We start from the raw sequence: 16761 nt of genomic DNA, 5'->3' as shown, positions 1-16761 counted from the left end.
TAACCGTAAAAAAAATTGAAAGCGTCGCCTATTGAGATTTTTAGGTACCGTACTTTGTCGTCAATCCACGAGTGCATGCAATTATAAAGTGTGACATGTTTGGTATCTATTTACTCGGTGTAACATTATCTTTCACATTATGCAAAAAAATTGGGCTAATTTTACTGTTTTGTTTTTTTCTAATTCATGAAAGTGTCCCTTTTCTCAAAAAGTTGCGTTTAAAACACCGCTGCGCAAATACCGTGTGACATAAAATATTGCAACAATCTCCGTTTTATTCTCTAGAGTCTCTGCTAAAAAAATATATTTTTTAATGTTTTAATGTTTGGGGGTTCCAAATAATTTTCTAGCAAAAAATATGGATTTTAACTTGTAAACACCAAATGCCTGTTTAACTGTAATAACTATTGTTTTTTAAACAATGACAGCCCCTGAAAGCTACTGGTAATAATCACATTGCTGAAAATATTAACTGCTACGGCACTTTGGTTATAATAGCTTAGTGTATTCAACTTACTTTTAGTTTGATCCTGGCATGTTTACCTGATCTTTGGTTATTTTTTTTTTTTAAATAGTACAGCTTTTTCATTCTGTGTTCTTTCTTTCTCAAGGTTTGGGTTCTATAAATACATGAAGATGGATGATGATGAATCTCCTCAGATGCCATTCCTGTTCTTCAATAGACGTAAGTATAAAATAGCCCCTTGCACTGCATTCTAACCAAATCAAACTACTACTAGCGATGGCACATGACTTTTCCAATCTAATACTTCTGTTCTGTATATCTTGTCAGAGTATAGATTATTAACGTCAGTGTAGGTTTGCTATCCATTTCATTACAAAGATCATTTTAAAGAAGAAATAATCAATAAAATAGCAAAAAAATGCATTAAAAATTGCATGACCTTGTGTAATGTATTTAAATACTGTACTGTATATTAAAAGCTGAACTCCAGCCTTACCTTCAGTCTTACACAGTTGTGCAGACTCCTCTCCTGCACTGAATTTGCTTACTCTAAGGTTGATTTACTAAAACCGATCAGCTTCCAAACCAAAAAAATTGCACCAAAAGGCGCATTGAGCAGAAAGGCTTTTGAGCTCCTGTGTGAACCGGTGTCCTATCATATACTGTCCAGCATGCGCAGTACACAGCACACACAGATTCCGAAAATAGCCGAGGATGAACGGCGCCTGCATCGTGAGTCCAGGTTCTATTCCCACCATCCAAGTGGACATAGAGTTGGAATATAAAAGAGCCGAGCACAGCGAGGCCAAGCCCAAATCATGGCGAATGAAGCGAGCCCGCGAGGGGCCCTCTAATTTTCCCAACCCTATGTCCGCTTGGATGGTGGAGCTACCACCTCCACTCACGGCGCAGGCGCCGTTCATCTTCGGAGATTTTCCGAAGCTTCGTCTGCTCCGTACTGCGCAGGCGGACACTATATGATGGCAGGACACTATCTGCCAGAACACCGGCACTAAGGGATAAAATAGGTGCCTAACATGCTCACTTACTGAATATGCCAATTGTACCATGCATTGGAGGGTATTTACTAAAACTGGAGCACGCAGAATCTGGTGCAACTGTACACGATAGCCAGTCAGCTTTTAACCTCAGCTTGTTCAGTTAAGCTTGGACCATAAAACCTGGAAACTGATTGCTTTCTACGCAGAACTGCAACAGATTTAGTAAATAACCTCCATTGTGTCCATAACTGGTTGGTGCAACAAAGAGATACAAACATGATACAGTGTTGTGTACGTTTGAAAAGATTCTGCATTGTCAAGGATAGATGCAGTTGATTGACATTCATTATGTATGGTATCATAAAGCCTCATGCACACGTGCCTATGAAAATGAGTAGCATTTCTTTATTGTACATCATGGGACACAGAGCCAAGTTAATAACTTAATGGGTATATAGGCACCTTCAGGTGAGGGACACTGGCATATCCAGTCCAGGAAGTTCACTATATATAACCCCTCCTCCTTCCAGGAGTACCTCAGTTTTTTTCCGCTAGTGTCTAAGGTGTTGGTCCCGAGTGAAGGTGTGCTCTGAGGAGCTCCACGAGGGATCCATGCTGGATTTAAATAGCCTCCACAGACCGGATCCATGCAAAATGCCACTAAGGCCAAGGTGGATGGTACCCGGGCCTCTTATCCGAAGCACGAGGTTTTGCCTGTAACACCTCTCTTGCAGGGCTGGACCCTGAGACCCAGAGGCTTTGGTCATGTTACATTACCTAAAAGCTTTCCTGGCGGGGTGTTTTTTACAGGTCCAAGGGAGTGAAACCCCTATAAAAAAGGGACATGGTCCTTGAAGGTTTGCTAAACGCAGTCCACTGTGATGGGTGAAGGTTGGATTAACTATTAATTCAGCACATCCTGCGGCAGGGATAAGGTAAGCGAAGAAACTTAGGAACTAAAAAGTCCACCTCTGTATTCTTCTTTAAGGGAAAAAATGTTGTCATGCCTTAATTCTCCACTAGAGGTAGTCTATACACATACCTTAAAGCGGAGGTCCACCCTAAAGTGGACCTTCCGCTCATCGGAACCCTCCCCCCCCTCCGGCGCCACAATTGGCACCTTTCAGGGGGGAGGGGGGTGCCAATACAGTACAGTACAGGTATCTGCACCCACTTCTGGGATAGCTCTCTGCGGAAAGGGGCGTAGATTACGCCCCTTTCCGAAAGTCCCCCGCTGCCTGCTGGGAAACACACAGATCCCAGAGGCAGCGGGTCCATCCTTATTGCGCAGCGCGACTCGCGCATGCGCAGTAGGGAACCGGGAAATGAAGCCGAAAGGCTCCACTTCCTGATTCCCATACCCAAGATGGCGGCGGCAGCACCCGAGAGACGATCGAGAGATCGGCTTCGGGTGCCGACATCGCGGGCGCGCTGGACAGGTAAGTGTCACTATTTTAAAAGTCAGCAGCTGCAGTATTTGTAGATGCTGGCTTTTAAAAAAAATAAAACGCTGAGTCCCGGCGGACTCCCGCTTTAATCTGTTGTCTTCAGTGTCAGCTCAGTGTCAGTCTGTGTGTGGCCGCAGCAGCTTGCGCAGGGGGATTTTTCTCAGGAAGAGATCTGCTATGCCTTTTTCTCCCCCCTGAAGGGACCAGAGGGTTAGGGAAACATCAGCGGTGTACCCACCCTGTAATACCCCCTACCCCACCTCCGCGTGGGGGTGCATAGGTCCCGAAGTTTGCTCCGACAGTTGTTTTTTCTCTGTGCTTGCTGGTGTCATACATTCCCCACCCCGATCAGGGGGAAATAAAAACTGATTATTCTTCTGCGTACAAAACAACGGTAGATGAACTTTTTCAGCCTCGCAATCTAAGAAATTGCTCTTACAGAGATGGTTCGTTCTACTTTAATGCCACCCCTAACAGAGTCTGCTGAAAGCTCGGTTTCTTCCTTGGGTTCCTTAAAACCTTCACAGCCTTTGCATGCGTTTCCTGTTCATGCATTACTAGAACAGCTTATTTATGCTGAATGGGATCACTCAGATAAGCATTTTCTCCCTCCAAAGAGATTTTCAGTTCTCTATCCCATGGAGGAGAAATTCACCAAAAATGGAAGGTACTAGCAATTGACGCTGCAATTTACAATGTGAATAAAAGTCTAACTTGTCCAGTAGACAATGCACAAATGCTTAAGGATCCAACAGATAAAAGGTTGCAATGCCTGTTAAAATCCACTTTTTCCTTGACAGGTGCCGTTACTCAGTCTGCAGTCGCTGCAATAGGCGTCTGTCAATCCCTAAAGGACCAGTTTAGACAGGCCCTTAAAGAGGTTCCTGCACAACAAGCCCAGGAATTGGCCGAATTACCAAAAGAATTATGCTTTTCCATAGATGCCATTAAAGATTCTACTCACCAGGCGTCCTATCTTACGCTTATGCTAGTACATATGCATCGAATCATGCTGAAGCACCATGTAAAAAGCTCCTGACTGGGTTCCCTTTTCATGGGGATAGGCTTTTTGGGGATGATTTGGACAAATACATCCAAACAATTTCTATTGGGAAAAGTACTCTTTTGCCAGTCAAAGAAAGTATAAACGCCCCTTCATTTAAACAGGCTCTTTCTCCTGCGCTAGGGGCTTCTGCCTCTGGGCAGTGGCGATGGCCTCTGCCGTCAGACTCTAGAGGGAAACCTCAGGGTCAGGCCCAGGCTCAAAAGAAGTCCTGGGGCTGGAAACCTGCAAAGCAGAATCCTAAAGCCTCATCTTGAAGAGGCACTCTCCCATGCCAGGGTGGGGGGGAAGACTTCTGCAGTTTTCAGAAGTCTGGCAAGAGGAAATTCAGGACAGATGGGTTATCTCCACGGTAACTCTGGGGTACAAGCTGGAATTGCGGGACTTTCCACTGTCTCGTTTCCTGAGGTCAAACATTCTCAAAGATCCAGAGAAAAGACAATCTCTGTTTCGGCCACCAGACCGATTAATGGCTCAGGGGGTAATCATGCAGATCCCCACAGAAGAGCAAGGTTTGAGGTTTTATTCAAACCTCTTCACGGTACCAAATCCAAATGGAGATGTCAGACCTATTCTAAACCTAAACAATCTAAATCAGTTCCTGAAGATCCGCTCCGTTCGCATGGAGACTATTAGGTCAGTAGTTTCTATCCTACTAGAAGAACCTCTGGCGTCTATCGACATCAGGGATGCATATCTGCATGTTTCTATATTTCCCGCTCACCAAAGGTTTCTGCGGTTCAAGGTAGAACAGCAGCATTTCCAGTTTGTAGTCTTGCCCTTCGGGCTAGCTACAGCACTTCGGGTGTTTACAAAGGCCCTGGCCCCACCTCTAGCCGCCAGGTTAAGGGCACAGGGCACAACAGTCTTGGTGTACTTAGACGATCTATTGCTAAATAGACCAGTCAGTGGCTTGTTTTGGAGAAAAGTGTGCCTATTACAACCAGTTACCTGGAAAGTTTGGGCTGGATTCTCAACCTTGAGAAATCTTCCTTAAAACCGATAAAAAGGTTTGAGTACTTGAGTCTGATCATAGACACAGCCCAGAAAAAGGTGTTCTTGCCTCAGGCAAAGATCAAATCCATAACTGGTACAGATGGTCAGGTCAAAAGGCGTTCCCTCCATTCGCCTTTGCATGAGGTTGCTAGGAAAGATGGCGGTTTCATTCAAAGTGGTAACCTATGCCCAGTTCCATTCAAGACTGTTGCAAAACAGTATCCTGTCTACTTGGAACAAAACAATTCAATCTTTAGACTTACCAATGCATCTGTCCCCAAGGGTGTCCCAAAGCCTCACTTGGTGGTTACTATCCCAGAATCTGCTGAAAGGAAAATCCTTCAGACCAGTTATCTGGAAAGTGGTACCCTCGGAGACATATTATAGGCAGAATTCTTGCCTTTCTACAATTAGGAGTAGTGATGAAATTGGCCTTGAGTACTATTAAAGGTCAAGTCTCAGCCTTATCGGTCTTATTTCAAAGACCACTTGCTACACATTCTTTAGTCTGGGGTTTTATGCAAGGGGTGATGCGGCTTAATCCACCAGTCAAACCTACTTTGAACCCTTGGAACTTGAACTTAGTTTTGTCACTGTTACAAAAACAGCCATTTGAACCAACAACATATTCCCTTAGTCCTTCTGACAAGGAAGTTGGTATTTTTGGTTGGTATATCCTCAGCAAGGAGGGTTTCAGAGTCGGCTGCTCTTTCTTGTAAAGAGCCATTTATGATTATTCCTGAGGACAGAGTGGTGTTACACCCTTGTCCAGACTTTTTGCCAAAAGTGGTTTCAGGTTTTCACCTGAACCAAGATATTGTCCTGCCATAGTTTTTTCCAAAACCATGTTCCAGGGAAGAGAAGTCACTACATTGTCTTGATGTGGTGAGAGCAGTGAAAATCTATTTAAAGACAACTGCTCAGATTCGAAAGACTGATGTCTTATTTATTCTGCCAGAGGGCCTAAAGAAAGGACAGGCAGCGTCCAAATCCACTGTCGCTAATTGGATTCGGCAAGTTATAATTCAAACTTATGATTTAAGAGGTAAGATTCCCCCTTTTCAAGTCAAAGCGCTCTCTACCAGGTTGGTTAGTGCTTCTTGGGCAGTGTGTCACCAGGCCTCCATGGCTCAGATCTTTAAGGCCGCATCTTGGTCTTCAGTGCATACATTCACCAAGTTTTATCAAGTGGATGTAAGGAGGTATGAGGATATCGCCTTTGGGCGCAGTGTGCTACAGGTAGGTCCTCAAGTCTGGGATTACCCCACGGGCTCTATGTCCCATAATGTACGATAACGAAAATAGGATTTTTATAACAGCTTACCTGTAAAATCATTTTCTTGGAGTGCATCATGGCCCTCTTTTTGTGGTTTAAGTATATTGCTTTGCTACAAAAACTGAGGTACTCCTGGAAGTAGGAAGGGTTATATAGGGAATGAACTTCCTGGATTGGATATGCCATCACCTGAAGGTGCCTATATACCCATTAAGTTATTAACTTAGGCTCTGTGTCCCATGATGTATTTCAAGAAAAGGATTTTACAGGTACGCTGTTATAAAAATCCTAATTTTTTTTCTGCTAGGATTTGGTAGAAAAAATGCCTCTAATGTATGCATGTTTGTTCAGAAATGAGTTTAAATGCATTCTACTGGTCAGAATATTAATTTATTCTGGCCGTTGGAATACATTTTATGGGTGTATGGTAGAAGGTCCTACTGAAGAAGCTTGCAATAGGAGGATAGCGCTTATAGGAGCAGGAGCCAACGGTGAGATACATTGTTGTGGAGATGTGGATACATTGGCCATGATCGATGTTGTTTTAAGCTGTTAACATAGCGCTTGGGGTACTTTTTTAATGTGAGTATAATTTGATGGGAGTTTTATTACAAATGAAGAATATACAGAGAGCACTATGTGGTACCATTTTGTTTTTGCATGGATATCTACATGAGAATGGAATATTGCTGGCGAATTAATGCAGGTAGAAAATAAAATTTGGAAGGCGAGCTGAAACGTACCAGTCCATGGTTGGGAGATAAAGAGTGTTATGACCTTAATGTATTATTGGGGTCAATAAAAGAAGGTGAGCGTTTGATATGCGCACAGGGTGATTGTATGTGACACCTAGATGAAATTCCTTCGACCTTAAGGCTGGGTTCACACTGCTGCGGGTGGGAGATCCGGATGTGATTTGCACCGCACTGCAGTGCAAATAGCATCCGATCTCAGGATAGTATGGCTGAATTCGCATCGCTCCCGCCGCAAACTCGCACGGGACCCTTTTTTTGGTCCGCAGCAGAATCGGATCGCATGGGTGTTCACACCATGCGTTCCGATTCCTGTCCGAGTGTGCAGATCGCACTGCGATATGCGGACTGGTCTGGGGGTGTCATTAAGATTTCATTGACACTCCCAGCAGTCCGCATAGGGCAGTGTGAACTGCCGGCGGGAGGCATGCGATGCGGGAAAACGCCGCGGATTCGTGGCGTTCCCGCATCGCTATGGTGTGAACCTAGCCTAAGATGAAATATTACAGATCACGGCACTTTGGTGGAGGTTACTTTTGGTATTATTTAAAGGTGGAGTATTTTGTGTTTTATTTAGATTGCACTACATGTAAATGTATAGAATATGTATGTGTGTCTACGTGCGTAGAGTATGAGCTTAAATGTATTCTATTTGTCAGAATATGAATTTATTATTTAGTTGAGTAGTGCAGTTTACCCTTACTCAGTTGAATTTTGATTTACAGTTCAGTGTATGGGCCATACACCACTCCAGCATTGTATCTGTTTGGATTGGTGTAGAACTATTTAATCATTCCAGTCCTGGAAGATTTTACCCCCTTCATGACCAGGCCATTTTTTGCGATATGGCACACCATTACTTTAACTGCCAATTGCACGGTTGTGTGACTCTGTACCCAAATAAAATTGATGTCCTTTTTCTCCACAAATAGAGCTTTCTTTAGGTGGTATTTGATCACCTCTGCATTTTGTATTTTTTGCACTATAAACAAAAAAAAACTTAAATTTTGAAAAACAAAAATAACAAAAAGCAATGTTTTACTTTCTGCTATAATGCATGTCCAATACAAAGATTGAAAAAATCCAATTTATTCATCAATGTAGATCAATATGTATGCCGCTACATATTTTTGGTAAAAAAAATCCCAATATATGTATATTGATTGGTTTGCGCAAAAGTTATAACGTCTAAAAATTATAGGATATTTTTATGGATTTTTTATTTTATTTGATTTTTTACTAGTAATGGCGGCGAGCGGCAATTTTCAGCGGGACTGCGACAGTGCAGCGGACAAATTGGACACCTAACTGACACTTTTGATGCTTTTTTGGGGACCGGTAACACTAATACAGTGATCAGTGCTAAAAATATGCACTGTTACTGTACTAAAGACACTGGCAGGAAAGGGGTTAACACCAGGAGCGATCAAAGGGTTAAGTGTGACCCTAGGGGGTACTTGCTAACTGTGCGGAGATAGCTCTGACTAGGAGAACCCGGAAATTCGTGTTCCTGCTTAGCAGGAACACAAGATCTCTATGATCTCTCATGTCAGAACGGCGATCTACCTTGTTTGACCATTCTGCCTCTCTGGGGATTGATTGCGGGCGGCCGGCGGACTTTGCGACTGCCTGACCCACTCCCTCTTTGTCCAATCAAGAGACGTGCCCCCAGATGCGACTGCATGAAGCAAAGTATAGGTATGTTGATTCGGAAGTGCTTAAATAATTACAACTGAAACGAGATATGGCCCTAATGAGGCTTTTATTTACTAAAAAACTCAAAAATATTGAAGTATTTTGATGTTGACAGTACCTATAGTATTTTTTTCACAGTGTTCTAAAAACTTTATAGGCCATTGAAGCTAAAAATGTATTGCTAGTATTAACTCAGTGACAACAGTTCTCTGTGAGAATAGTTTTTCATTTTGTAAAGTCATACATTGCTATATTACGCACGGTGTGTGATTTCCCCCTGAATGGCAGCATGCTTATTTTGCAGTAGCGCCAAGATGACCGTTCCAGTGCTTGCACATTTTTTACTGGTAACAGACTGCTGTTAAATTGGGATGTTTGGCAAACATAGCTTTTAAAATTTTCATTCTCACAACTTGCTTGAACAAATTTGTATTTAAATGACCCATTTATTAACTTTTTATGGTCTAAAGTTAAAATTGGCTTGCCCTGTAACAATTATATTTTTGTAGATTTAGACAAAGGGATTGATGTATCGAAAGCTCATCTGGTCCTCTGGTCACTGTGTAAAATACCTGGACATATAATTGACCAATGAGGACAATTGGTCTGGACTGAGCAGCACGATCAAATAAAAATGGTATATTTTTGGGTATGTTCATGCTCATTTTTGGGAATGTTTCTAATTCATCATGCTAGTCATATTTTCTACTCATCAAAGACATGCTTTTTGTGATGTGATATTTTCTAATTCATATTTTCTATCTTAGACTTCATGGATGATGATGAAGACGAAGAGGGGGCACTGCTACCTGGCATGTCACTCAGGAAAAAAAGGAAAGAGGAGAAAGGTGACCTTACTTCACCCAGCATTGAGGGTCAGGGGCACCATAATGATCTGTACAATGATTCTCGGGATTCTATGCCTATAATAAATGAGAGCACACAGACCTCACTGAGAACTCGATCTTTGTTGTGGGCACCAAGGGATAGCCCACCTGCAGCTCGCTGGGGACATGGGAAGAAGCGAACACATTTGCTGGGTGGGCAAGGAACGACTACTAATCCTATTTCCACAGGGGGCAAGTCTGCATTTAGAACACGAGAAGGAAGGGTAATTGAGCATCGGGCAAAAGGCAGCAGGTTAGAAAGTAAAGCAAAGATTAGAGGCCGGTCTGAAAGCATGAACAAAGGTGACCAGGCAGAGTTTAAAAACCTGCATGAGAAATTGGAAGAACAAGTGATATATGCAAGATCAGATGTTATAGAGAAGCACATAGATGTAGAAGCAAGGCCTAGCAAGGAAAGTAAGTTGGAGGTCCCCACAGTAGATGGAACCATGAAGCAGATATCAAAGGAAAAATCTGTGACTTCAATAAAACAGGAACAGGATAAAGTTTATGTGACACGACTCCTCTCTGGAGTCCGAAAGACTCGAGGTCAAGTCTTCCCAGGGATGCTGCTACCCAAACCTAAACCACACAGAACATCTAAACACCGCGAGCACCCTCATATCCCTACACCCCCAAAAGAGCCGTATGGGGGACGACGGTCCAGACCCTGGACTCCACCTGATACCTCAGAATTAGGACTATTTAGCTGGGAAGGTCATACCGAAGTTCCAGGATTACCCATCCCTACCTCACCTAGTCTTCCTGGTGGACTTCCTCTCATTTCTTCAGAAGCTCCACCAGAAGAACTACAGGACTACAGCTACGAGGACACAGAGCCACGTCAGTTGTGGCCAGAAGATGCCATTAATTGGCAGCGTACATTCAGTGTTGGAAATGTTGATTTTGAAATGCTGAGGTCGGACTGGAATGACCTCCGTTGTAATGTGAGTGGTAACCTGCAACTCTCAGAGTCTGAAACTGTGGATGTGGTGGCTCAGTACATGGAGAAGCTCAATGAGAAGAATGGAGGGTAAGTGATGTGCTGGCCTTAACAGCGCTTTTCCTTATTGTATTCAATGTCATACCAATGCTATTTATTCAGTTCCAAACTCTGACTCTGGTAGGTTTTATAACTGTGATTATCAAATGTATTTTAGATACCTGAAAGGTGCAGGGGGGACAGCTGGAAATGTTGAATAGGATCTTTGTTTGTGTACATGAGGGCTGCTGTATGCATTCATTACTGATACAGGCTTTGCTTTCTTTGTTGCTTACTGCTTCTTATATCTCGCTGCAAGTCTACCAGAAACTGCCTGATTGAAAAATTAAAAACTCTGCAGTCTCTAGTGACAGGGAGCTTGGGTAAAATCTGTTTTATTTATGGCAAGCAAGAGTTCCTTTATATAATTGTGTTTTGTAAAACCTCCTTTGTTCCTTGCATTTCTGTTGTGACAAATTTTTAGGATATATACTTTACTCCGTATAATCAACGTGGAGAAACGTCGGGATTCAGCTCGGGGGAACCGATACTTGTTAGAATTGGAGCTTGAAGAAAGAGGCAGAAGGAAAGTAAGGCTGGCAGAGTATGTGTACCTCCTTCTCCACCGTGGTACAGGAGGGGATAGTGATGAAAGTCCCCCTGCAGAACCACCTGAAATTTCTCCCAGCCCTCCTGTCTTCAGTAAACCAATCCTCTGCCGGCCTGTCAGCCTGACCTGGAACCCTCGTGCTACAGTGCACTTTGTGGTGCCTGGTAAGTTTGTTACTATTACTTGGTTAAAGTACTGCATGTCAAAACCCTGTCAGAAGCCTTGAGTGTACACGGTGGCATTAGATGGGAATGCCCCTTGTCCCTCCCCAATATTCTTTTAAGATTTCTGTTGAACACTTTCTTTGTATGATCAAGAGTAATATAAACACGCAGATCTGCTCTAGCCCTTGAATTAGTTGATAATATGTCCCCTCCTCTATAAACCCCCACCCCCCACAGGAGAACTTCTAAAGGTGTTTACTTCAATGTGCAAAAACCTTGCAATATCTGACATATCAAGCTAATTCTGCTGCAGTAAAATTCAGGGTTTCTCCTAGCCTAACTAAAAACTCCCTATCCACACAGTCTGTGGGTCTCAAGATTAAGGCCAGGACGTTCTTTGAAAGGGGCACATTTCTTGACCCAAGTACCCATAATGCACTAAATTGGGGCGGGCAACCTGATGACATAGTGCACGTTCTTTCAAATCCTTAACAACACTATGCACATATTCTCAAAACATTTGAGACCCTATACTCCTCACCAGTCCCAATCCCCATCTGATATCAATAATTTTATGTTGGTATGGCCCAATCCACACCCCCCAAAGACCTACCCGATTCCCAAGAATGGGAAACCAAAACCATACAGCCAAAGCGTGGGTTGACCAAAGTATATAACCCTATAACTGACATCACTGGTGTCTCTCTGTCCTTTCATCCAGCCCCATTCCTATTACATCACACTACCATCACCACAATGAAACCATACAAACATTTGCAAATACCTCACTTACTCAATGCAGCAAACTCCTTAATTCTAGAACTGTGGAAATCACAGTATCAGCCATCCATTTGCGGATAGTTTTCCAGGATAAATTTGATCCTGGAAAACATATTAGCCAAGAGTACTTGTCCTGCTTTCTCCAGACATGCACCAGGTGGCATTTTTAGAAGTATACTGCCACATAACATAGCCTGACCTATCTCAAGGCGCTGGCAGACAATGGCCAACCTACACAGAACTTGATCATCTGCAACCTAAGTACTGCAGTCCGAAGTACTGCATGTCTAAGAAATTGAAAGTCATACAAAAGAGTTATGTTCTTTATGTTCTACAAATGGGAAATGTAATGGTTCAGGAGGAGGCCAGACTTTAAAACAGTATTTTAAAAACTAGCAATGAGCATACTAATTTTTGTTCTGTTACAAAACACTTTCAGTATTTTGTATATCTGTTCAGTGCAAAAAAAGATCCTTCTTCCTAGATCCAACTTCTTTCTTATGCTGCACTGAAATCCTAAACAATGTTATTAGCCCTTCCAAACTTGTATATGGACTATAGAACAACTTCTTCCTAAATCACCGATATTGCAGTGCGTGGGCCTGGGTAGATGTTCTGTATTCCTGTCCTAAATCATAAATGCAGTACAGTGAAAGGAAGTGTGTTACTAGCAAGACCAAGGAGGGTAAAATGAGGTTTTAAAAAACCTAAATAAAAGGAAAATTGCACAACCGTCACATCTAAGGACTGATAAACTGTACTAAACTGCTCTAAGGAAATCTGATGGACATATAACGCACAAAACAAAACTTGCTTTTTAAATAAGCTCTGTTAGCCACTGACCATGCATCTATGATCTCCAGTTATGGAAAGTCTTCTTTAACCCCTTCATGACCGGGGATAAATAAACCTTAAAACAGAACTTCACCCAAAAGGGGAAGGAAGCTCTGCTTGTTTGCACTCCCCATCCCCCTGCCACATTTGACACTTTTTGGGGCGGAGGGGAGAGCAGGTACCTGATTTTGACAGGTACCCGCTCCCACTTCTGGGTTAGATTACTGCGGGCAGGGCCGCTGATAGGCCAGTACAACTGGCCCTGTTGTACCGGGCCCGACCAGCAGGGGGGCCCGGGCAATCTTAACAGAAAACGAATTAATGTAATGAAAAAAAAACTAAAAACTCTTCCAGCCACCATGACCTAACATCGTCCCCCCCCCCCCCCCCACCTATCACGACTGCTTCACACAAACCCCCAACAGCCCCCCCCCCCCCTACTTTTTAATTAATTTTTTTTACGATGTAGGTGGCGGCAGGGAGAGGGACTATTTCTCCTATTTTGGGCGCGGAAGAATGTCAGAATGTCTCTTCCGTGCCCACTCCTCATGATGGCTCAAGTCCCGGCCAGCGCGTACTCTGTAGTGTCTTCCCTGGTGCCGCGGAGTGATTCCTCCCCCTCTGCTCTGTTCCTCACTCTGCCTGAGAGTAAAAGCAGTGAGGGGAGTGGCGGCGCCAGCGGGAGAAAAAAAAAAGAGAAGCAGCTGGCATCTGAATCAGATAGTTTGTGGACACTCCAGTCCAGGCAGCAGGATCAGGGAGAAAGTGACTCCTGGGACCCGTCTAACAGGTGTGTGTTGCTTGGGGGGATTCAAGATCTACTACTACTGCAGCAGCATCTATACATTACAGCATTGGTGGCATGGGTGGCACTGTCTCTGCAGGCAGCACATACAGTATGGGCCATAACGCATGTGCTGCCTGCAGACAGTGCCACCCATGCCGCCAATGCCGTAATGTGCTGCAGACAGTTCTACACATGATGCTATTGCCATAATGCATGTGCTGCCTGCTGAGACAGTGCCACCCATGCTGACAATGGCATTGCAGAGACAGTTTCAAGGCAGTCTGGGGAGGGGCCACGGGCGGAGCCAGGGGTGGGGCTGAAGGAGGGACCAGGGGTGGAGCTGAAGGGGGCCCTGTCAGGTAGGCTGTACAGGGCCCCATGATTTCTATCAGCGGCCCTGACTGCGGGGATATGCAAGGATGTTTGGCAATATGCGAGAATCTCTGGACAGGTAAATGTCCTTATATTTAAAGTCAGCAGCTACAGTATTTAGACTTTTATTTTTCATTGCAACTACTTGGTGTATCCAGACAGAATATTCCTTTTGTTTTTTTAACCACTTCAGCCCTAGAATGATTTAACCCCTTAATGACCAGACCTTTTTTTGCGATACAGCACTGCCAAACTGACAATTGCGTGGGCATGCGATGCTGTATCCAAATAAAATTATGTCCCTTTCCACACAAATAGAGCTTTCTTTTGGTGGTATTTGATCACCTCTGCTGTTTTTATTTTTTGCACTATAAACAAAAAAAGACTGACAATTGTGAAAATATATATATATTTTTTATTTTCTGCTATAACACACATCGTAAAAAAATGTAAAAAAACTCATTTTTCGATCAATTTAGGACAATATGTATTCTTCTACATATTTTTGGTAAAAAAAAATCCCAATAGGCATATATTGATTGGTTTACGCAAAATTTATAACGTCTGCAAACTACGGGATTGATTTATGGACTTAAAATTTTTTTTTTTTACAAGTAATGCCAGTGATCAGCGATTTTTATCAGGATTGCGGCAGACAAATCTGATCCTAAATTACACTTTTTGGGGACCAGCGACACCAATACAGTGATCAGTGCTAAAAAAATGCCCTGATTCCTGTATAAATGAGACTGGCAGAAAAGGGGTTAACAGGGCGATCAAAGGGTTAAACGTGTTCCCCGTTGGTGCTTTCCTACTGTGTGCTGACATGAACAACACAGAGATCACTGTTCCTAATCAGACAGCAGATCTCCATGTTGTCCCCTGTCAGAACAGGGATCTGCCTTGTTTACATAGGCAGATCCCTGTTCTGCCTCTCTGTGAAGCAATCGCGGGTGGCTGGCAGGCATTGGGTCCGTCGGGCACACTCATTCACTGCTTCTGTAGTACAGCGGGCGCCCACACTATCTATTGCATTAAATTACTTACAGGTACATCGCATCACACAATACGGCCCCCATGCCGCAGTATATATGGGTGGTCGTTAAGTGGTTAAGACAAATTGGGCTTTCATTTGGTGGGAAATGTTAAAATATACAGTGACTTTGTATATGTGTGTATATATATATATATATATATATATATATATATATATATATATATATGTTATTTTTTTTTATATATATATATATAAACTTTAAAGTGGAAGTAAACCCATCGATTTAAACAGTTTCAAAAAACGGCATCCTGGGAATGCTAACTGCACATTGGCTGTGCTCTCAACCAAACTGTCAAACCACCCAATAGCTGGTGTCATAACGGATCACATGTGCAGCACCGTGGCAGCTGAAAATTAAACAGAGGCAAAGATGGCAGCTTCCGTGGATGAAAACGATAGGGGAGTTTACTTCCACTTTAAGCAAATATATATATATATATATATATATATATATATATATATATATATATTTTTTTTTTTAAATAACATGTTTACCTGCTCTATGCAATGATTTTGTGCTACTTCTTCTGGGGTCCCACGCTGACACTCCTCACTTTCTCCCCTCTGTCAAGTGCCTTTAGAGTCGGTTCACACAGGGGCGACTCATCAGGTGACTTAGCCGCCTAACAAGTCGCATTCCGTTCCGTGCAATGGAATCGTTCTAATTGGAGCGACTCAAGTCGCTCCGACTTAGAAAAAGGTTCCTGTACGACTTTTGGGGCGACTTGCATTGACTTCTATACAGAAGTCATTTTGCAAGCCGCCGCTAAAGTCGGATCCCTGTCACCTAAGGTAGTCGTGCTGCAAGTCGTGCCGCCTAAAGGAAGCCATTTGCTATGAGCAGTACTCTTATGGACTCAAGCCATGATCTGTGTCCATTGACACGCCGAGTGCAGTGCAGCCCACCCCCACTCTCTCCCTACAGGCTGTGATTGACAACAGCGATGGTGTGTGTATAATTCAGGCATGTCCAAAGCCCGGCCCGCGGGCCAATCATGGCCCGCGACCCGGTTTTGAATGGCCCGCCTGGCTATCAGGGCTGTCAGATGAGCGATCCCCTGCCGAGCTGTACATCGGCACTATGAGAAGCTCCTCAGCCCCAAAAGTGAAAGTAAAATGCAGGGGCGTGTGCTGTGCTCTCTGCTTCCCCCTACAGTGCAGTATACGGCTGAATGAGGAAGCTGAAAAGGTACTGTACTATGCTAGCAGTTACATTCGTTTTAAAAGTGCTTTATTCATGTATGAGGCAAGGGAATTCTTGCTGGGCAGTGTATTAGTGCTTGAACGAACACGCAGACAGAATTTTAATGGTTAAATGGTCGGCCCTCGTGCATGTTCACTTCATCAAATCTGGCCCTCTTTCAAAAAAGTTTGGACACCCCTGATATAATTCTTTGTTTCCTTACTAGGGCCAAAAAGTAATATAACTTTTTTTTTTTGTTTATTTTCTTTTCTTACCTAAAACACACAGTCACAAACTCTGAAACCTACACTCGCTAAACTAGGTCAAGCTTAGATCTAGTACAGCCGTGGCCAAAAGTTTTGAGAATGACACAAATCTTAATTTTCACAAAGTCTGCTGCTTAAAGCC

At 43.3% G+C, this 16761-nt stretch overlaps 1 protein-coding gene across 1 annotated transcript in view; it reads left to right on the top strand.

Moving 5' to 3' along the window:
* B4GALNT4 (beta-1,4-N-acetyl-galactosaminyltransferase 4) overlaps positions 1 to 16761 on the top strand; it is a 141014-nt gene that overhangs the window by 93859 nt on the left and 30394 nt on the right. The window contains exons 14-16 of the mRNA XM_077460740.1: positions 612 to 685; positions 9465 to 10617; positions 11051 to 11340. Of these exons, the coding sequence (XP_077316866.1) occupies positions 612 to 685; positions 9465 to 10617; positions 11051 to 11340 (1517 nt within the window). The remainder of the gene's footprint in view (positions 1 to 611; positions 686 to 9464; positions 10618 to 11050; positions 11341 to 16761) is intronic.

This window comes from Lithobates pipiens, unplaced genomic scaffold (genome assembly GCF_037356315.1).
Source record: "Lithobates pipiens isolate NorthernLeopardFrog02 unplaced genomic scaffold, aLitPip1_a1.2 Scaffold_10, whole genome shotgun sequence".
Classification (NCBI taxonomy): Eukaryota; Metazoa; Chordata; class Amphibia; order Anura; family Ranidae; genus Lithobates; species Lithobates pipiens.
Note: the sequence above shows the minus strand (reverse complement) of the source record. Positions and strands in the feature narration are given on the sequence as shown.